Source organism: Mya arenaria, chromosome 14 (assembly GCF_026914265.1).
Source record: "Mya arenaria isolate MELC-2E11 chromosome 14, ASM2691426v1".
NCBI classification, from domain to species: Eukaryota; Metazoa; Mollusca; class Bivalvia; order Myida; family Myidae; genus Mya; species Mya arenaria.
Window position 1 is genome coordinate 5,876,839 of NC_069135.1, and position 23,806 is coordinate 5,900,644.

Below are 23,806 nucleotides of genomic sequence, written 5' to 3' on the forward strand. Positions count from 1 at the left end.
ATATAATTTGATAACATGAACTGTTGATATTTGATGTGTAAAGGTTGCCAGTTTTAATTATATACATGTTCTGTTCTTGCCAAGGAAACACATGGCAACTAGTTTGAAATTTCCTACTATTTGCAATGTTTTAACTGCATTGGTCTTAAAATACGCAATAAATACATGCAATCATTGAAGTAACATGAAAATAGCTGCACTCATTCTGCCACTCTAGAACTTGTGCATATTGTTTTGTATCAATTCAATAAAATATTATTAATGAGGTCTTATGTATATAATGTTGATTCAGATAAACTAGGAAAAACTATTGTAACTCCATAAATTAACTATTTATAACGCTTATTACGGTACCATGAAATGAATGTGATCTAAGTCAGTTGAAGCTTGATTTAGTATAGTTTAGTCTCAATGAAGTAATTTGTTTCAACACTTTTACCTTTGTTTAACATCATGGTATTCATGTGTACCTTTGTTTAACATCATGGTATTCATGTGAACCTTTGTTTAACATCATGATATTCATGTGTACCTTTGTTTAACATCATGGTATTCATGTGAACCTTTGTTTAACATCATGGTATTCATGTGTACCTTTGTTTAACATCATGGTATTCATGTGTACCTTTGTTTAACATCATGGTATTCATGTGTACCTTTGTTTAACATCATGGTATTCATGTGTACCTTTGTTTAACATCATGGTATTCATGTGAACCTTTGTTTAACATCATGGTATTCATGTGAAGCTTTTATGCCTTTGACTATGATGCATCTGAATCTTTGAATTAAACAGGGGCAAAAGTGAAAAGCAAATTGGATCCTTTGATTACAAGTGCCATATAAGGGCAAAGTGAAACGACTTTTTTGCCAGCCAATATCATTGATTAGTGTAACATGCTCTCTTTAATTAATGTTGCTCTATTTCCTTTTTATCACGGATCATTCCATTGGATATCAGTGGAGCTTTTTTAAAGTTCAAACATTGTTTTGATATAAAAAAGGAATGATGATAGAATTATAAAAGATGGTATTCTTTATGGAGCGGATTGTACATATCAATCCTCTGTTATTCACTATTGACATTGTCAGTGTTTATTATCCCGGTATCAGGGAACCGCCACCAGACTCTACTGTTTGTCCAAGCATTAACTGGCCACAATAGCCCAGGCTTACTAATCAAGCTGTCTGAAACCACTTCTAGCTATCCTAGCTATCATAATATGTCCCGACCTTCGATATTCACGCTTTGTTTACTGTATCATAGCCAATGTCCGTTCATGTGCACTATGTCCATGACTGTATACACACCAATAGTGCAGTGTATGCTTAAAAGTTGGTCTCAAAAATAACAAAATACTGAAGGATGTTACTTTTATTTGCTGATGAAATGAAGAACTTGTAAAAAAGACATCCTCTGCAGGAGAATCTGCAAATGCTGACTTAATTGCACTGTTACTTGCGACAGCATCATTGATATTGATGGCAGAATTTATGAAAATCCATCTTCATTAAAAAAACAATCTCCAGTTGAACGAGATTTAGAAAATGTTGAGAAGCATATTCTCTTTGTTGGCTAGCATTGACTTTATGTTGCTGACGAAAGTGTCACGTTAAATTAGGGCAGCTTTGAACATGATCCCTGTTGCTTGTTACTTGTTGTTGACATTGATTTTCACTTGACCAAATCAGATGGTGTTATTTTACCCTATTGAAATGTTTTGCAGGAATTTCTACTGAAATGTTTCGATTCTTTTGCAACAGTAACCTGGATATCACTTCAATTTAAATGACCGACCTTGTTTCAGTCGTAAACATTGTTTTTTGCTAAAAATCAAAATGCTTCATTATTTAAGCATCACACTAAAGAAAAGCTATAATGAGTAAAATTGGTCTGTAAACTCCAACTGCCATTTATGGTTATCCTCATGTTGGCCTTTGCTGCTTTCAAGTACATACCAATTTATAAACTTGTAGCGATGACTGAGTTCCAGGCACCACCTTTTACTTAACGTTAATACATAAACAAACAAGAAGTGATGTTGAGAATAATAACGTTAAAATAGAAAATGTGACATTTTGTATATAAAGATACAAGATGATGTAACATGGACGCTATATTATCACTGTCCATTTCACAACAATATATTTTGCTCGTTTTAAGACATTCAGTGTTAACATACATACGAGGCAGATGTAACGTGGATATTATATTATCAGTCATTTCACAACAACATCTTTTGCTCTTTTTAAGATGTCTACCGTACATAGATGGTTTCAGTATGCAACATTCACAAGGGCAGTTATTTAGCTAATTCACCTGTCATCAACGTAGTCAGTTGGGAGTTTCTGATAATTATTGAGGAATTAGCAACCTTAGACCCTAGTTTCTCATTCCAGGCTTGACAAGAAAATTGCAGACTTTTGCGACAACATTGTGGATAAAAGGAGGAATCATATTTCATTTGCTTGGTTATCTGATGAAAAATGATACTGTTATTCAAAGAAAAGGTCAACATATTGGCATGGCATTGTTGATGATGGTGCTGTTGTTCAAAAGACCATGACAGATAATCTGCATCAAGCACACATGTTGAAATATTTAATACATGAATAGAATATGTTCCATCACATTGGTTTAGTTATAACAGGTACATCAGGGAAGCGGTCGCATCTCCATATAGTGGTTCTTGTGAAAATCCTTTTTTGCTTCGTATCATTTTATGCTACCCTAGTTGTTGTTATTTCTTGCAAAGGACAAGGACAGTTGAATGTGAAGGGCTAACTCAATGTACTGGTAACAATGGTACATTTCCTGGCCACCAAATGGAATGATTGATGGGTCATTTTTCTCCCAATTCATCTATCTACTAAAAACTGCTAGTGCCTAATCTAGTCTATCAGTGAACAATTTCAGAGGCACATTGTCACAATTAGTTTTAGACGGGGACTATATTTGTATTTTGGGTTGTATTGATTTTCAGCATATGGTGAGGCAAGCCAGCCGCTGGACTTTAAGAGACTGATAGAGAATGGAATATTGATTTTTATATATATGTCATGACAGATTCGGAACCCAGAATTTCTGCATTTTGTCACAAATCTGACATGACAAGCATATAGAAAGCAAAAATACAGTTTTATTTAGATAAGCAATTATTTCTCTGCAGAAAAGCCAGCCACATACCAACATGAGCATTGTCATCTCCATTAGGTAATAAATGAATTATTCTTCAACATGAAAAGACTGAAATGCTTAACTTGATCTTGAATTGATTTGACGAACTGGAACTTCTGTGTGAATTGGAATTGAAAAAAAATAGGAGAAAATATTACTACACTTTCATGATGTATGTGTCAGTGTTAATTACAGATGGTGTGTAAAGGGAGTTTCAGTTTCTCATCTGATTTGTAATTGCTCATTTCTTGGTGAAATTAATTCTCTGTTTTATTGATATGAGGGTTATAGAAAATGGGTTCTCCCCATTCTCCCCATTCTTCTCCTCTCTCCAGCTTCATCAGACAAGTGCTTAGGTCTTTAATACAGAAATCAATTGTATGAGAGCTGGCTAGAAAATGAAACTGCAGATTTCATTCACAGATTAATGTCCTGGACTGAAGACATAATGGTCATTACCAGACTGTGCTTCAAACATAAAGATTTGCATTGAGGCATCATAAGGTGTAGCTTGTATGGCAGAAGAGACAAGGTGTAATCTGAACTCTTTGGTTGATTGGTTTATGACCTGCAGGGTTGACTCTGGGTTTCAAAAAAGTTGTCGCCCATTTTTCGCCGGGGGGGGGGGGGGGGGGGGGGGGGGTAAGGGGCACGAAAGGGAAAAAATGAAAATATTGCAAAAAATGTGACATACATCAATATGTTGATTTCTGTCTATTGCCTGCATACAATAGTATCATAGAAATAAAAAATACAATTACGAAATTATGAGATAAACTTAAAATAAATGGAAAATCAAAGAAATATACATCGTCAAACTTAGGCCATACTATCCTCATAGTCATTTGTCTACTGTACTTTATTCCAGCCAACTCATCGGAAGCCTTATCAAATGGGATTTAGTTTTATTTATCTGTAAGCATACCCAAATGACTTCTGTTAATCTTTTTGACACTTTTTAACCCCCTAACATACTGCATTTATAGCAATTACAAATTGCAACAAAACCGAAAGCAAATCTGTTTTTAGTGTGCAAACGTCATTACGAAATTGAATATCACATGACTTTCTGACAAACTTAAATTCTATGATTTGCATTTTAAAAACTAACACGCAATAACAAAGCTGTTGAGCTAAATATTTTACTAATAAGAGACATACAAGTTAAAGGATGTTATTGTTAATCCGAGGAAGCAATAAAATTCCGCAATAACTAACGAGATGTTGACTGGGCCTTGACTGCTCGCCCTTATTATCGGATTTGTTGTCCCACCAGCGGATGTGCTCGATTTATTTCAGTGACAGAATTGATTATCATGCAAGCAACATGGGCGCCGCTTACATCATTTTATGAAAATATTTTTAAAAAATATCGTTGTTGCCATAAATTTGCCAAATTTGTCGCCACTTCTGCGATTTTGTCGCAAATGCTGACAATGGCGATCACCAGCAGGAAGCGTGGACATGTTCTTTGGCTCATTGAATTGTTTAATGATCTCCAAGGTCTTTCAAACTAATCTAGTCTGTTGTTATTTTGTTTATGACAATTAGCAAATTTGTTACTGATATGTCCTTTATTGTTTTTGTTACTCCTTGTGCTTATAAATGGTCATCAACGTGATATGCAATATTTCTTCAAACATGTGGTCATTGACACTTTATTTATTATCCCTCGCCTTTTCAAGGACTGAAATGTCCTTTATTGTTTTTGTTACTCCTTGTGCTTATAAATGGTCATCAACGTGATATGCAATATTTCTTCAAACATGTGGTCATTGTATCTTTATTTATTATCCCCCGCCTTTTCAAGGCGAGGGGATATAGTAATGGTAGGCGCGATTCTGTGCATGCGTGTGTGCGTCCGTCCGTCCCACATTCATTTCTTTGCATCTCCTCTTACATTTCTCATGCGATTTCTACCAAACTTTCACAGATTGATGATCATAAAGTGAAGCAGCGCATATTGTCGGGCTTTTGCGATTCGACCATTATTGAAAGAGTTATAGCCCTTTGTTTATTTTACATTTAAAATTGGTTGCTTTGCAACTCCTCTTACGTTTTTCATGCGATTTCTACCAAACTTTCACAGATTGATGACTATATAGTGACGCAGCGCATATTGTCGGTCTTTCGCGATTGACCATTTTAGGAAGAGTTATTGCCCTTCTTAATTTTACGCATTTGTTATGTTCCTGAGAAACTACCCTTACCATTGATTGACTTTTGTTACAAAAAATGCCCCCATGAGGCGGGGATATAGCTGTCTGTAACTGCTCTTGTTCAATTTAAGTATGACAAAGTTTTAAGACAGTTAACATATATTCATTTGCATTTGTCCTTTTGTGAATCAACATATACATTGATGATTTGTGACGTTCTGGATAACACTATCCAACACGTGTTAAGAGCTTGTTCCCAACAATATGCAAGGGTAGTCATGTTTGTTTAAGTCTCCGGCTTGCAACAATGAGGTTAAAGGGGTTTGAGTCCCCACCTTGGGAACAGTCTCATGGCCACTCAAAAAGTACGGACTCCAGAGTGATTTATGTCATCTTAGAACTGTCATCAAAATCAAGCTGAAATTAATGATTATAAACTTAAATTGTCTTGAATCATTTCAGTGGGATATACGACATATTTGTGGACAACAAGATGGTGGGGAAATATGAGAATCGTGGCAGTTTTGGGGAGCTGGCTCTCATGTACAACATGCCCCGGGCTGCCACCATCATCGCCACCAGCGAGGGAATCATCTGGGCTCTAGTAAGATATGAGGATGACAAGAAGCAGAAAATAAGTGGAATAAGAGTCTATGGAACTAAAGGCTTAATTCAAAACTAGCATCCTTCTTACTCCAGTGTTTGTGTGATATATATATAAATATATATATATAAGATAAATATGCCTAAAGTGGTCTAACCAATTTCTTTTGAACTAAGGTAAGCATTCCCCCTTGGCTCGAATTCTGTGAGGCTCAAAGTATTATTGCCATTCCCTGGGATATTGAGTCAACGGGGTTTGATTGTATGTCTAAGGTTTACTTTTTTATATTTATGAGCCACCTTTGAAAATGAGTATGTGTTTTTGTGTACATCCTATACTTTCAGATTTGTATGGTTAAAATTCAATGAACCTCTCTCTTTCAGGACAGAATTACGTTTAGAAGAATAGTCCTCAAAAACGCGTATGAAAAACGAAAAGTTTATGAATCACTGCTGGAAAATGTCCCCATGCTGAAAACATTAGATGTGAGTAGCTAGGCTATGCTTATATGATGTAAAGGTCATATAAACAAAAAATGTATGCCATCACCTTAAAATTTCTTTGCTTTTTGACAATCTCTTTTTAATCTTGTGAGGTAAAAGTGAAAAGGTTTTAAATCACATTAGGTAAGGGGCAGACACAACTTTCTTGTTTTCACCTCTCCAAGTGCTCAGCAGGAGGAATTGAGTATTTAAAAGTTCAGAAGTAATTTCTAGATTAGAGTAATATTTGTAAATTGTGTTCCATTAAATAAAATTGAACATCAAAGAAGTTGACCCAGTGCCAAATAAACATCAAAGACAGAGTCTATCAGATCAATACCATGACTTTATTGCTCCAATTTTTGTATTTTTTCTAGACATTATAAGCATGAATTTCCAGAAAACTTTATTTCTCTGATTAAGTGGTTGCATTCATGTAAGGAAATAAAATGAAATCCAATAAAGCAAAATAGTTTTATCCCCATAGTAATTTAAGATGTATAATGTTCTATTATGTTTATTGAGTAACACAAGTTTATATTTCCTGATTTGGTATTAGAGATTTCTTTGAACAAACAAAAATTCATGTTAATATCAAATACAAGCATCTGTTTGCCAGGAAATCAGAAATGTCATTGATTTTCCTGTAGCTCCATTTTTCTTCTTCAGAAGTCCAATTATTTATTGTATCATTTTCCCCAATTTAACAATTTATGTTAGCACTTGGCTAGAAAAGCTTGTATATTTTTTATCTCTATTGATTTCTGTCAGAATTAATGAAGTCATGATGTACATTTAATGTTCAATTTGTTGAAAAATGATGAAGAACTTGTTTTATAAAGGTCAGTTTAACAACCAAGAAGACATAAAAAGTATTCAGACTCTCTGGATTCTTCATTCTATTAGATGTTTCTTCTTAATTTTTAGGACTTTGTTTGTGTAAAAAGCTTTATCAAGAATGAGAAAATGAACAAAAAGTGCATGTATATATATGAAAGTACATTCTTACTTGATATTTGATGCATTGTTTTTTAGAATGGTTACATATATTTAAACTTTATACTAAGAAGAATATTACACACAAATCAGCCCGCAAGCCCGGCATCGGTAAAATGCTTTCCAGGCCTGCTGGAATTCTGGATTTTATACAGCAGGGCTTGTTAAAAAATGTAATGGCAAGCATTAGTGTAAGAATCCAGGCTTTCTCATCCAAAAGACTAATTTCGATGACTGACAAATGTGTAAGAAAATAATTTGTTTACATTGACACCAATTAAAAACATTGCATCATCTATAAGTGTATATAAATGGTTATTTTGGGTCTATTCCATGCATTGCATAATATGAATGGTTAAAGACTTTTGGAGGCCATTCCTTCGTAAACACTTCCAAGAACTGTGTAGGAATTTTTAAAAACAATGCCAAAGATATGAGTTTGAATGTTCTTTTGTAAAATGCTTTAATGCTAAAAGTATGGGAACGTTTTTTATGATCATAAGATTTTTGTCTAAAAGGCAATATATAATTATGTTTTCCTGATTATATTGCACCAATGCTGTTGCACTATTTCATAGTGTTTTGACATACATGTGAAGTAACTTAACATTGGTAACATAAAGTAGATGTTTGGAAATCCACTGAACGCTTATGTAGTTGCTTTGCTTTAAACAAGCGCTTAAGGATTTTCTTATCCTATCACACAATTGTAAATTAATTTAACTCTTTATTTTTTGGCATTTAACAAATTTCCAAGAAGATATAATAACTCCATGTTTGTCAGGACACACTATTAACAGTATTTTTAAAAAAGAACTGTTATTCATCATTGTTCCTAAGAAGAACATGAACATGAAACATGATATTACCTGTTTCAGACTTATGAGCGTATGAACATAGCTGATGCACTGTTCACAAGGACTTTCGGAGATGGAGATGTTATAATCAAGCAGGTATAATGGGCTCATGTTTATGCATTAAGTGCGTTAGACAGCAAGCAAGCTCAGTTGTCAACGAGATAAGTGACATAAAAATTGTTTTAACTATGAACTTGCTGTTAATTTTTCAAAGCGGTAACCAATAAACCTACCATTTCATTTTTTCGTAAAGATAACCTTGGCATTTTAGTTGTCAAAGTGATAACCTTGACATTTAGGTTGTCTTGAAGATAGCCTTGACATTTGCCCTTTGCAGGGAGACAGTGCTGACTGTATGTACTTCGTGGAAGATGGAGAAGTCAAAATCACAGTTAAAAATATGGTTCGTACCTTATGTTTACATGTTGTTACTTTTTCTTGAACAATTTATTGGGGTCTGCTTTTAGTTAGTTTGGTTTAGTTTTATTTCAGTTACATTTTGTTAGGTTAAGGTTTTAAATGCATTGAATATGTTAATATTTAAGTAAAACATCATGGGTCAAGTTTGCATTAAAGACAAAAAAGCAACAGATGGTAAAGACAAAAATAGTTTGAAACATTTTGAAAAAACAATTGCAAACTTATTCCGCCTGATATTTTACTTATGATGAATTGTTGTAAAACACAAATATATAAATTGTTTAGATATCAAGACATAGTCAATTTTCTTTGTGATGAAATGTTGAAATTAACCAAATATACTCCACCTTCTTCACCATGTAAATGTTGTTGTTTCATTAGTTGAAGAAATATTGTTCATTGTTGTGGCTCTTTCTATTCTCTTTGTACTTTAAAGATGGCATTTTCCTAAGTGAAAACTTTTTGAATCATAAGAGTTTTACTGTGTAATGGTGACTATTAAAATACAATTCCAGTGTAAACTTGTCAGTTTTCACAGAAAAAACTGAGGTATTGTGGAAGCCCTGCTATCAGGATATTTGTGTTTATAGAAAACCTTGAATGGTTGCCATTATTCAACATTTAAATTGGGACACATTTGAATAATAATGATGATCTGATGAAGAGCATATCCAATTTCTCTGAATTTAGAAATTGTTTTTTTTTTGCCATACTTATGAACCCATAAGTAGATTGTCTGTTTATTAGTTGAGGTATTGTGAAAGCCTTGGTGTTTTCTGATAATCTTCTACCTTTACAATTACTCAAAACACATTTAAGATAATCAAATGAAACTTTGTACGCAAATTGCAATATGCACATGTATTGCAAGGCCTAAAACTCTGGCTTTAATATAATTGTTCATTTTTGCCCCATGTTTGACGTTGGTGGTTGTGTTTGCACCACAGGGCTCTTGTTGAGTTATTTCCTTGGGTAAACATGAGCACGGAAGAGCGCAGTGTGAGTTGTGTCCCCTGGTAAACGAAGAGGGTGATGGGTTATATCCCTGGTAAACAGGAGCATGGAAGAGCGCATTGAGTTATGTCCCCTGGTAAACGAAGAGGGTGATGGGTTATATTCCTGGTAAACAGGAGCATGGAAGAGCGCATTGAGTTATGTCCCCTGGTAAAGAAAGTGGATGATAAGTTATGTTCCCTGGTAAGCAGGAGCACGAAAGAGCACATTGAGTTATGTCCCCTGGTAAAGGAAGAGGGTGGTGAGTTATGTTCCCTGGTAAGCAGGAGCACGGAAGAGGGCATTGAGTTATGTCCCCTGGTAAAGGAAGAGGGTGATGAGTTATGTTCCCTGGTAAACAGGAGCACGGAAGAGCGCATTGAGTTATGTCCCCTGGTAAAGGAAGAGGGTGATGAGTTATGTTCCCTGGTAAACAGGAGCATGGAAGAGCGCATTGAGTTATGTCCCCTGGTAAAGGAAGAGGGTGGTGAGTTATGTTCCCTGGTAAACAGGAGCACGGAAATGGGCATTGAGTTATGTTCCCTGGTAAAGAAAGAGGGTGATGAGTTATGTTCCCTGGTAAACAGGAGCACGGAAGAGGGCATTGAGTTATGTCCCCTGGTAAAGGAAGAGGGTGATGAGTTATGTTCCCTGGTAAACAGGAGCATGGAAGAGCGCATTGAGTTATGTCCCCTGGTAAAGGAAGAGGGTGATGAGTTATGTTCCCTGGTAAACAGGAGCATGGAAGAGCGCATTGAGTTATGTCCCCTGGTAAAGAAAGAGGGTGATGAGTTATGTTCCATGGTAAACAGGAGCATGGAAGAGTGCATTGGGTTATGTCCCCTGGTAAAGGAAGAAGGTGATGAGTTATGTTCCCTGGTAAACAGGAGCATGGAAGAGCGCATTGAGTTATGTCCCCTGGTAAAGGAAGAGGGTGATTAGTTATGTTCCCTGGTAAACAGGAGCACTGAAGAGCGCATTGAGTTATGTCCCCTGGTAAATGAAGAGGGCCATGAGTTATGTTCCCTGGTAAAACAGGAGCACGGAAGAGCGCTTGCATCCTGAATGCATTGCTCTTTTCCCTTCATGTTCGTACACTACTGGAAAAGAAAGAGCCACAGCACCTATCTAAATGTTGCTCTGGCAGTCAACTAAAAGAGTTATTGTTGCATTTATTTTCTGCTCTTTTCAGGAGGTCTGTCATATCTGGGTGAAGTTCTAGACCGTTCTGTGAACATGCTTGAGGCTTTCATCCATTCTCTTCTTTTATTTTAATTAAAAAAACCCACACTCTTTCTGCTTTTCTGATATTTGTTTAATTTTCTTCTGAAGATTCTGGTGTTTTATTGTTAGACCTTAAAAAAATGTCATTCTTTCAAAGAACTTTTTTTGTCAAGAAGACAGCTTGCCTTCAATGCAAGATCTGGGATGCTTGCATATGTTAACTGCTACATTATTTTTCAATGGATGAAAGCCTTAGACTTGCAGCATCTCTGGTCTTTATCTTGATAGCTTTCATTTACTTCCAGCTCTAAATGTGTATATGATAAACATATTAATTTCACAGTCTTTTTGCAGTGATTTTTGTCACCAGATGTTTTCATTTTGTAGTAGCCGTGGCTTACTATGCACCCCACCCTGCTCATAACTGTGACCAATTTGAAAATGTAGGGAGCAGTTTTCATGGTGTTTCTAACAATTAATCTTGTGTATAATGTGGACCCACTTTTCCCTTTAAATAAAAACTTTTTTGTAGAATAAATACTGTAGGTATCTTAGATGAGAAGTGTTTTCTCTTAGTTGAGGTTTTTGGTCATCAAGAAAATATTGTCACACTTTCATCATAAATACCATGAAAATTGCTTCAGTGTTCACATTTAATATATATTGTAGGTAGTGTTTTTAGTGATTTGAGTTTATTCCATTTTATTTTGATTGTTTCTTTGTATAATTTCTAGATTGATTTTGTTTCATATGATTAAAATAAAATAAAAAGTTTTCATTGATATCAAGTAATTAATTTCATGGAAAAAGTCATTAAAAGATCACATCTACAGTGAAATATCATTGACCAAAAATATTTGGTGCTGTGTGTCGCAGTTCATTGTTTTGTGTTGTACAGTAGATTTTTTTTTATAAAAAAATTATTTCAATTAATGGCATTCTTAATATTATTTCTTTTTGTATCCTTTCTCCTTATGTTTCCTGGTGAGTTACCCATAGTGGATTGTGAGACAGAATGTACTAAACAGAAGCATATAGTTTAGTTCACAAGCTTACAAAACGGTTGAACTTTTTCTGTCTAAAGATAGGCTGTGTTAAACCAGTTGATGGTCCTCACAGCCTGTGTGCCATGAGATTCAGTATCTTAATGTCATACTTTCATGATAACAATGTAATTGTGTAGCAGGTTCCAAATACCTACATTAATTATGTTTTCCAGTGGTTTTTAGGGATTTATCAGAGAAATAAAAATGACATTTCACTTCATCAGACACTGAAGTAACATTTTGATAATTTCAACTGTTTTGAAATTTAAGCCCGCTCTCAATTCCATATCAAACGTCAGCCCGCACAGGGCTGGGACACAAATTCAACGATGTCTTTTCCGAAACAATATGCGAACAACATAAGCATTAACACTTAGTCTTACTTGGGGTGTTATTTTAAATATACCAGATCTACCTCCATAATATTCACTGTAAATGTTAGAAAAAAATCTTATTAACCAGCAGGTGACAGGGTGTCTACAAGTAGCAGTAATGAATACAGCATTGTTTGATGAACAGCCTGTTTCTGTCAGTGATGGTTTTTTACTGCACAAATAAACTATTTGAAATGACTTTTAAATAGAATAACTTACTTCCCTAAAACTATTTATGGGGGCACACTATAAGTTGATGCAAAAAAAAATCTTTTTTAATGCATTATGTGCATCATGTTTAAAATATTTTCTGCATCAACTTATATTGTGCGGCTTTTTAAGTTTCTAAAAAAAAATCAGTTTAGTATGGTTATACATGTGCTGGAGTAAATGACTCTGGGTTTTAATCATCTTTTAACTATCTTGAAATTAAAGCATTGTTATTGTTTTTTTCTCTTATTAAACATCTTTATTTATTTTTTGCATGTGTAAATATTAAAAATAACAAATAGTGTTATGATAAACAGTGTACTGTTTGTTAATTCATATATTTATGTTTTAGAACGACCCTGACTCAAAGGAGAAGGAGGTGTCAAATTATACCAATGGAATGTATTTTGGAGGTAAGAAACAGCTTGCTAAAGTTACTTATACTTTTTTTTAATATCTTATGTGTTCTGGTTAAAAGTGCATTTAGCTTGTTAATTACACAAAAGGAAATGTACCTTACATTATACATGCACATTATAATAATAATATTGTTAATAATAATCAATATTTACGTATTGAACAAACTCATTAAAATAAGTATATGTAGATTATTTTTTGTAATATTTCTTCCGATATTTGAAGTATAAATACAGGAAGCAAGAAGTGAGAATGAGTTGCATCTTATTTTTGATGAAGTAAAATTATCAGACAGTACTTTTCCACTGAAATTTGAGCAAATCAGTGAAGTGAAAGATTTAATCCATCTTATAACTATGATTAAGCAGCCTTAATGAGTAAGATTTTACAGGTCATTTCTTGAGTAGTCAATCAAAGGTTATAAACCTTTTATCAGCTTTGACAGTTGATGGAAGTATGATAAGTGTATATTAGTAACCAATGTAGGAATGAAACATCTGCTCCTTTGTATGGAAATGTTTCTCTTTCAGAATTGGCATTAGTGACCCATAAGCCTCGTGCAGCGACCTGTTACGCTGTAGGGAAAACTAGATTAGCAGGTATGTGTATTGTCTCAGTCAATTCAATTGAGGATAACATAGCTATATATGTACTGGAATCTGCATTGGCTGCTACTTGTGTGAAGTGGTTGCCTAAAATTCCCAGATTTAGCCCATTTGTAAAATGATAGCGACTTTGACTGTCCCAACATTTTTTAGCATAATGTTAATCTGTCAATCAGTGAGTATTTGTCCACTGTTCCAGCAGTCAAAACATCAAATTCAGCCATTTATAATCAGTAATCTCCTAATCCGATAATTAGGTTGTGTATCGTCAAATTATTGAAACATCGCCAGTAAGTGGAGCGGGGCTATTGAATTTCAACCAATCAAAAAAAACATTGAGAAAAACCTGATCAAATGATAAAAGTTTGTTAAAATACGATAGACAAAGCGACATGATTATGAAAAAATTGGCAAGCATTAATATAAATAAAAAATAATTGATATTTGTATTGTACAAACAATGCATGCTCTTTTAAACGATGTGCTATTGAAGCAGACGGTCATTGGCGCTAAGAAAATCAAAAACATGAAAAGATGTATCCTTTTTTTTTGTGAAATGTTCATGATAAAATTTGTTTTGTAATAAAAGTATTTATTTATTTGCTTTAAGTCACTTTTACTTACAGTAAACTACTTATACTTTTTTCTAACTTTTTGTCATATTTACGATGTCATAAAATGAAAGATTCAGCGAGATCACCATTTGGTTAGAACAATTTTCAGAGTTTATTTCTCGACCTTCTCTTATGTATTAGTAAAATTTTTTTATCAAGGACAGAGATTTTAAATGTCATTTGGTTCTGACAGGTAAAAGCATATTGAGAATTATTTAACCAAAGACAAGTGAATAACAGCAGAGCTGAATGTGACATTTGTACCCTATCCTGATCGTACCAAAATAAGATTCGCTCGCTGCACTTACTGTTTTTTAACAATTCATTTATGAGGCCATTCAGATTGTTTCAAATGCTTAGCTGATTGTTTTTGTTTCATTTAAGATGCTTTTTCTTGATAAACTTTGTGATGTAGACAACTACTCTTTTGCTAAGCCAAAAAGGATAAATTCTTTTATGAACATTCCATATAGTAAAAGCATTCAAGGTAAATTTGAACATAAAATGAAGTTTGTAGTAGGGCACATTATTTATATCAAGTGTAAGATAAGTGTCACTTCTCTTTTAAGTCCCTCAACTTCTCCCTTATTTGACTGGAGGGAGAAGGCACTCCTCCCAAAGATTTTACCCTTGTGAGAGACCTGGCTGCAATAATTATTTAAAAAAAATAATTGTATAAATGAATTGTATTGTGTCTGTAAGACCCCGAGTTGTATTATAAAAAATATGTTGGTTTATTTTTCATGAAAACAGCAGACACTGAAGGAAGCAATAGTTAAGTTTGCTATGAGCTGTGTATGAAACTAATTTATCCATCAACTTCAGACTTTCTTCATTGATGCCCAACTGTTTTTCCATGTTTTGCAGTATTAGATGTTCAAGCATTTGAGCGACTACTAGGACCTTGCATGGACATTCTGAAACGTAATATAAACGAATATGAAGAGCAGCTAGTTCAGGTGTTCGGATCTAAGGCAGCCATTAGCGACCTGCGGTGAACATACCCCACCCACCTCTAGTGCTCACTGTTTTTAAGCAATATTTTTGTAACTTGCCTCTATTCATATTCTGTGTCCTGTGTTTGACAATGTCACTAGTGATAAATGCCAAGTTTTCTTTGTCAAGTATGCACTTTTTAAATTGGAATCCTGCTTTTTTGTTATTCAAAATTCAAAATCTTAGCAGACTATTATAGCAGATGTTTTGTGTATCTCTAGGAATTGGAAGTTTCATTCATTTGTACAAACAAGTAGGAAGCACTTTTTCTAGATAGTCGCAATTAGTTTCATTTTATTTACACCTAGATTCAAACCATTTAAAGTGTTTGCGTATTGCAATGCATTTTAGTTTAAATTCATCTTTGGAATTATTCTAGGTATATTATCGTCATGATATATAGTGTGGAAATTAAACTCCACACAGAACTTTTACGATGATCAATTTTCTATTAGTATCTCAAGAGAAACATTACAGAAGCCTACACACATTCAATTCTGAAACATGGTGGATGTTATATCAGCGGACAAAAGCAGATAATTATTTCAAGCCAGTAAACTGATATCCAAGATGGTGGAAAACTTTGAAATCGCACTTGAGATAGACTTAACTTTGATTGCATTGCTTAGGCATCAGCAAAATGTGAGTGATGGCCACAATCTGAGTCATTGCTGAAATGCTAAGTACTCTATATTCAATGGTTAATGTCGCCTTCATATCAACCACCATACAATATATCAGAACAATATCGCTATATTCCAGCCAAACTTTTAGTTTAAAAAGAAGTAGACGCTATAACCAAGAATACAGTATTTGAATAATTGATCATACGATTCACTTGTTTATCAGATGACCTCACTACTTGGAATCATTGTGGGCTTTAAGTAAGCAGGTTCAAAAAATGAGTTCCCCTTTAGCATTGAATGAAATCTTGTCTTTTTGATTAAGAAAGTGCAAATGAGCTGTGCTGGCTTAAAAATTGTGGTTTAAGGTGCTTCTACACTTATATCAAAGCACAGAATTGCTGAAATTTTGAGTAGAAACATTTTGGTACTGCATGACAATACATGACTCCCTCTGCGACTATAGAAATCCTACACCAGGCTAGTTCTCTCATTTATTTCCTCAGTCACTGTTTTAGAACAATGTTTAGTGTGTCACGTTTTGTGTACTTGTCAAACAGGAACATTCTACAGACAGTTGGGACGGTATGTGTTACCATAACAACTTAGTGATGCTTGCCAAGTTTCCGAATGAGAAGATAGGATTTATTATGAAATTCTTCATTTTATTCTCTCGCTCTTTGCTCATCAACTTTGTTTTTATTATTTATTGACATTCATGATAGACTTTGTATTATACTATACAACAAAATTATAAACATTTTTTTTAATGATACTCTTTGTACCAATAAGGGCCATTTACATGTACCTGTGTATGTTGAAACTTAAACTGTGGGCATTACACTCAATCATTCTAAAAAAATAACATATTAATCCAGAATTGTTTGTCCTGCACTATCAGTGTCACTATTCTTACATTCTTATTCTTATCAGACCTTATGATATATTGACTCATATGACCAATGTACATGGCATACTATGATATAGACTATTTTCCATGTACCATTTATGAGAGAAAGTGAGTGTGATATGTGAGTGTACAGTTAGTATTAAATGTTTAAGGCAATCAACATTTAATGTTTGGTTTCAGGACATGACATTTAACTGAAGGAATGTAAATACAGTTGTTCAGAACAGTATCATTTTTAACTTAATTTTGTGTGCTGAATATTGAACCTTGAGGCATTTTGCATGAGAAAACTTTTTTATAATTAGAAATTGAAAAAGAAAAAAATGCTTATAGAAGTTGAAGAAAGTATTGCTATGTCCTGCCATTGCACTGCCCTGTCTTGTGAGATATCGCAAAGATATACTTTTTGTTAAATAATATTACTATGAATTGTCTGTTAGACTTCATTATTGCATATTCCCTGATATATGTTAATGGCTTTCCTTGTAAATGCTTCCAACCAATTTGTTAAAATGACTTCCAACTATAGATTCTCAATTAATAATCATTCAAACCCTGTATACATTTTAGAACATTGTCAAATGGCCTCTTCATGGTGTACATACCACATGGTTATCTGTGAGCAGGGACTTGATACATATTTCGGGCATTCTTCAACCGGGCACGATTGATTTTTTTTTTGCAAGTTGAACGCAGATTTTGTGTAAGAGGGTCCATGCTATATAAAGCTGTCTTGTGTATAAAGTGACAATTGTTTTAAACATTTGCGCGTCCCAGTTACTTGCTTGAGTTGATAGTTCTAAATGGGCTTTTGCATAAACACATACTTAATTCTGCATTGGTCATATTGGCATTCTGGGCTTTGTTTTGTAGCATTGTTTTTTGTTTGTTTGTGGGGGAGGGAGGGGGGGGACACACTCAAGTCTGGTTGAAAAAAATCTGAAATACTCGTCTCATTTCTCATTAAACGTACAATCATGTGCTATGTACAGTGTGCTATGTATAACACGAGTTTGGTCAGATGTATGGTCTACCTTGTGGTGGTATTGTACTTGGCTGTGTACATGCTAATTTTCACTCTAATGTAAAATAAGTTTATTTTTTTCCTGGGATTGATATGCTGGCCATTTCCATGAATGTTATTTATTAGTATACATGTAATTATGATGTCCTCGTCATTTGTGTATTGTGCTTTCGGTTTTGTACTGCTTAAGATATTTTAAATCAAATTTATTATTGCCAAAAGATAACGTCACCCATAACACTTTTGATGGAAGGTATAAGTGAGCCTAAATGCCAGAAAAAACCTGGTAGTCAGAAAATATAGCCAGCCTCGGTAGAGGAGATTCATGGTATGATAACATCATTTTGTAGAGGCTTTTTCTTTACTTTTTCTTGTGTGATTTTTTTACAAAACTTTCAAAAAACTGAAATAAAAATGTTATTTAAATAGTCATGAATTTCAAATGATTAACCTTATATAAGTTTCCTACTAAGTTCAGGAGTGCTTTCAGTAGGGCGAGTGTTTGCCTAACGTAAGCAAACATTCTATTTTGTATCCTTGTTGCAAAGTAGGACATACACTGCAAACGGGGAACCAAACAGCATTTCCCATAAACATGTTTACTGAACGCATGGCAGTTTATCAATGGTTTGGTTTAGTTTATATTTCTGAAAAAGAGGTTTCATACATAACCTAATAGACCAAAAACCAATAATTCTGTGTAGATGAAATAGTTATGATGTCTTGCCATTGCTTTTGAGTTTCTTTGCTTTGCTTCTTCTAGTCAAGTACTTTGGGACCAGTCAAGGTTTTCATATCAATGTTAGATACATTCCATCCTATGATTTTTTAATACACAAAGTGGACCATTTTATAGACTTGTTGATTTGTTGCATGTTTTATGACCACATGTGTACACCGCATGATTTATTTTGTACATGTATGAACTGCAACAGGTATACTTGGTAACTCATTTTTACCGGAAGTATGACATAAACAGCAAAAACCATGTCATAATTTGCTGTGGCGGCAAACAGAATGACAGGGTCCTTATGGCGGCATGCTAAGTCAAAGATACTTTTAAGTTTTTTACCATTGATTATATGTAAAACATAATTGACAATTCCAAACAGACGAGAGCCATTTCTGTGTGTTGCTGTCCGTATATAATGTACACTATGTATATCGGTAATGTGATGAACAACAATTAATTGTCAGGATTTGTAAAGGGCAATCAGAGTTGTTACAATTAAATAAGGGTATTTTTTTTAGTAAACACTATCTAAGGTTTGCTTTATGCTTACTGTTTAGGTCAAAATGAACTAATCTACCTCCATACATCCACTTTATACTCAATTTGGTTTGTTTCCGAATTTGGCTTCAAAAGAAGCAAAGAATCGTTGATCATTTAGTTTTCTTTTTATTCCATTATCGTATGCATTTAAGGTTTAAATTAATTATTGTTGTTGAGTTAATCATAAACAATGTTTTATATAACGCACATCTACTTCAGTATGTAAATGGAGCATCAATAATGTACTAAGCAGTTGTCATCTACTGATCATTTAAGTTGACTTCTATTTTACACATCATGTGCTTATAAGACTATAGAATCAATCTATCCTGGTTGAAAAATCAATTTTCTAACTATCTGTTAGATGTTTATTGTATATCTTAATTATCGAAGTTGTTTATCAGTTTTCTTTATTTGCTAAATTTTTTGGTAAAACACTATATGATTTGAAATATGGCATGTAGCAATTTCTTGGAAAGGCATTGATATTTGGCTTAAAATGTTTGTACTATTTTGTAACGAGTTCAGTTAGTTATTGTTTTGAAAGTATATGTAATTTACCCTGCATTAACAGCACTGTTTCTCCTGAAATTTTGCATGACAAAACTAACTTTTGTCATTATGTTTGCAATACATAGCTTTTGTTATTATTGTATGTACCAGTATACTTATTGAATGTTTTATTTCCATCAACATGTTGGTGTGACCTGCTTTGTCATGACAGCTTGTTCCTACTTACATGCAGAAATGCTCATAAGCATATCATTCCTGTGTTTAGTTATTTCAGAAATTATTAGACAATGTAATGTTCTGAGCCCCGTATATTTTGATAATTGTTATCCAAGTTATTGATTGTTGAATGAATGAAATTAATTGTCAGTGGAGTGAATGAATTCTCCATGTTAAATTATGTTCAATAAAATGATTTTAAATATCTCATTTTGGTGTTTTGTTTTCACCCAGAGATAGGTCATTCATGTACACAATTCATGGTAATAAAAAATTAATATCCTGAAAAGCACTGCACTGCCATAATCGTAGATGGTCTTAAAGGCAACAATCCTGTTACCACAGTACCTGTTTTGTAACCATGCTACCTGAATTACTATAATGGACGAGCATTAAGAGAGTATGCGTTGTCAATGAACAAAACGAAGCTTAACAATCTGATCATCCTTTATCATTTTCTCTTATTAACCAGTGCCAACAATAAACATATTAAAAAGTGTTAATAAATGCGGAATGCTATCAATATTATTTATGTGAATGGTTTTGTTACTTAGTAGAGATTACTAATAGAATTTAATGTTTACACTTAAAAGGGCTCCCCTAGAGGTCAATGGTTAAAATGATCTTTGTCAAGGCTTTATCTTGAGATTGCATTAAGGGATTTTAAGGACATGCCATTTAGGTTCACAAGGATGAGGTTGCATGTTGAGCACAAGACCCAGTTCTATACCTCTAAGATCAAGGTCATAGGTTGAAATGATTCTTGTCTAGGCTGTAACTTGACCGTGCATTATAGGATTTTCGAAAAACTTGGCATAAAGGTTCATCAAGATGAGGAGGGTTGTCACACACAAGCCCAGGTATGGCAGGTATGTACCTTAAAGGTAAGCTCACGTGTAGAGGTCAAAGATTGAATGATCCTTGCCTAAGCTGTAACTTGACCATGCATTATAGGATTTTTGAAAAACTTGGCATAAATGTTCATCATGATGAGGCGGTGTGTCATGCACAAGACCAGGTCCGTACCTCAAAGGTCAAGTTCAATCTTAGAGTTCAAAGGTTCAAATGATGAGGCTGTATCTTGTCCATGCATTAAGGGATTTTCGAAAAACTTCGCATAAAGGCTCATGAAGAGGAGGCAGCAAGTAACACGTAAGACCTGGGTCTGTACAACAAAGGTCAAGCTCATGCTTATAGGTCTAAGGTTGAAATTATCCTTGTCAGAGCTATTTCTTGACCATGGGTTATATAATTTTCAAAAATGCCATGCACAAGACTACATGTAGGTCTAAACCAGAAAGGTCAAGGTCATGCTTAGAGGTCAAAGGTTGAAATGATCCTTGTCAAGGCGGTATCTTGACCATGCATTATAGGATTTTCAAAAAAACTTGCCATGAAGATTCATCATCATAAGGCAAAATGTCATGCACGAGGCCAGGTCTGTACCTCAAAGGGCAAGTTCAATCCTAGAGGTCAAAGATTGAAATGATCCTTGTCAAGGCTTTATCTTGTCTATGCATTATAGGATTTTCAAAAAACTTATGGTAGCATAAAGGTTCATAATAATGAGGAGGTATGTAACGCACAATACCTGGTCTGTACTTCAAAGGTCAAGGTCATGCTTAGAGGTCTATGGTTGAAATTATCCTTGTCAGAGTTGTTTCTTGACCATTGGTTAAAGGATTGTCAAGGCTGTATCTTGACATTGCTTAATAGGATTTACAAAAAACATGCTATTAAGGTTCACCATGGTGAAGTTGCATGTCACCAGGTACCTCAAAGACCAAGGTCCTACTTAGAGGTTATATGTCACCTAAAGACCTAAGTCACACTTAGAGGTCAACAGATGAAGTACTATTGATGGGACTGTGCAATGTCCAGACTGCCTGTTAAGAAACTTTACATGAATGTTTATTATAATGAAGTGGTGTTATTATGCAAGTCTGCAAGTCGCAGGTCACATGTGGCGGTTAAATGTCACAATGAGTACTGTGGAAAGGACTTGTCTGGATTTAACCTTGTCCTGGCTGTAATTTGACCATGACATTAGGCAATTTTCAAAAGAAAATTGCCATGGAGGTTCACCATGAAGAGGTGTGCAGATTCCAGGTATTGTTCAACTCAATGTTCTTCTATGTTGCAATTGCATGGAAGAGCATTATGTCTGTGTCAAAGGCTCTCTCTCAATGGGCTGAATGTGTTACCATTTGGCATCTAGTTACTTAACTTGGTTACAATATTCATGGGCATAATAGCTCAATTGAGTTTGATGAACAGCTAGATCACACTTTTAAATAAAAATCACTATAAACTTCAGAGCTGATGTTAATTATTTCGACCACAGCATTTGGGAGGTTTTTGCCTTGAAAGTTCAAATTTGACCATCTCAACATATTGTGTATATAAAACTGTATGTATGAAAGTCAATAGTACGGTGCATGCTATCACTTAAGTGCTACCACAGTCAAACTGGACTGGGATAACATGCAAAATAACTGTCTCCAAGCTTTAAATATATAATTAACACTCTGCATAAGAAATTAATCAACTATACTTGAATGTTTAAGGGGTGAAACTCTGGTGATTCTGGACTGATTCATTTGATGTACATGACCTTTAGACATTATTACCAAATTTCATTATGATTGGGTAATGAACAATAGTTTAGATTCTTTCACTAGACAAAAGTTGATGTAGTCTATAAATGTTGAAAAATTATTCCTGTGATTAGTTTTAAAGTAATGGCCTGGACAATGTTTACATTTTAAACAGTGTGGCCCTAAATCGCTCACCTGGAGAAGGAAGTTAAAGTCAAGGTAGTGAATGGTTGTTACAACAAAATATGGTTGCTGTGGTTACTGTGGTAGCTAGTGGTTGCTTAGAAACAAGACATAGGTGAGGTAGTCAATGGTTACTAAGAATGTATATAGTAGTCAATGGTTACTAAGAACATATATAGGGCTTAAGAAAGTTGATGGTTGCTAAGGATGTCTATGGTTGTTATGGGAAGTGGATGCTAAGGAGACTCATGGCTGCTAAGGAATGTAATGGTTAATATATGAGAGTGAGCCATTTCCCAGGTAGGCATTTGCTATTAAAGGTGCTTTTCATTGGTTATTTAGAACAAATATGGTAACAATGCCGAGGCACTGGCTACTTAGGAAAAATGGGCCTGTGGTTGATGAAACATCAATGGTTGCTAAGGAAGTCCAACCAGCTGTAAAGAAAGTCATTTGCTGCTTAGAAATAAAATGCTGCAAAAAAAAATCAAAGTTGCTTAGGAGGTCGGTTGTTGCTTAGGAAAATGTTGGTTGCTATGGAAGTAAAGTCATATGAAGGAAGTTGGTGTAGGACCACTTGACAAAGCCACAAAATGAATTTCTCAGCTCTTGGCACTGCAGTTATTGATAGAGATTCTTAAATATTTACTTAATATAAGTCTATGTACCGGTAAATCAAGTGACCTCCTGTTCGGGGTCAATTTGACACAAGGGCATCTCGGAAGAGGACCTTTAGACAATCCTACATTCCAAATATCTTACCTCCAGGCCTTGTCGTTTTGAAGGAGAATATTTTCTTTATACAAGTCAATGTTTAAACAAGTCACCCCATGTTTTTCCATTCAGTTGCCGTGTCAACAAGATATTTCAATGGAAACTATTTTTTTAACAATTTTGAAAGAGTACCCAAGGATTATTCCTGTGAAGAATAAAATATTGTTTCAAGCACTCACTCACACTTAAGCTTTGTTCAGTGTTAAGCTAAAATGAACAAGAGGAGATAACTTTAGGACAAACTGCCCCAGTTAAACTTCATGCCATCTACAGTGTGTGTATACCACGTGATAAATAACTACATATATGCTAAGTCAGAAGGCAACAATTTGCTTAAAATAAAGACTTAAAACAAAGATAACTTTTCTTTTACTACACCATTTTAAATGAAACAAAGGGCAGACTATGCCGCTCAAAGAGCCCTGCCGTCATTTTATTACCGAAGTTTGATAAGGTGATTAGTTTCATCAAACACTTGGACAAACCTGTTTCAAAAATAATGCTTTGACAGTGCTGCG

The 23,806-nt window shown here is 34.4% G+C and overlaps 1 protein-coding gene across 1 annotated transcript in view; it reads left to right on the plus strand.

Moving 5' to 3' along the window:
• LOC128217109 (cAMP-dependent protein kinase type II regulatory subunit-like) overlaps window positions 1-19,939 on the plus strand; it is a 45,439-nt gene extending 25,500 nt beyond the window's left edge. The window contains exons 7-13 of the mRNA XM_052923991.1: window positions 5,800-5,941; window positions 6,325-6,426; window positions 8,298-8,372; window positions 8,614-8,679; window positions 12,896-12,956; window positions 13,491-13,559; window positions 15,047-19,939. Of these exons, the coding sequence (XP_052779951.1) occupies window positions 5,800-5,941; window positions 6,325-6,426; window positions 8,298-8,372; window positions 8,614-8,679; window positions 12,896-12,956; window positions 13,491-13,559; window positions 15,047-15,177 (646 nt within the window). The 3' untranslated portion in view covers window positions 15,178-19,939. The remainder of the gene's footprint in view (window positions 1-5,799; window positions 5,942-6,324; window positions 6,427-8,297; window positions 8,373-8,613; window positions 8,680-12,895; window positions 12,957-13,490; window positions 13,560-15,046) is intronic.
• Window positions 19,940-23,806: the final 3,867 nt, after the last annotated feature.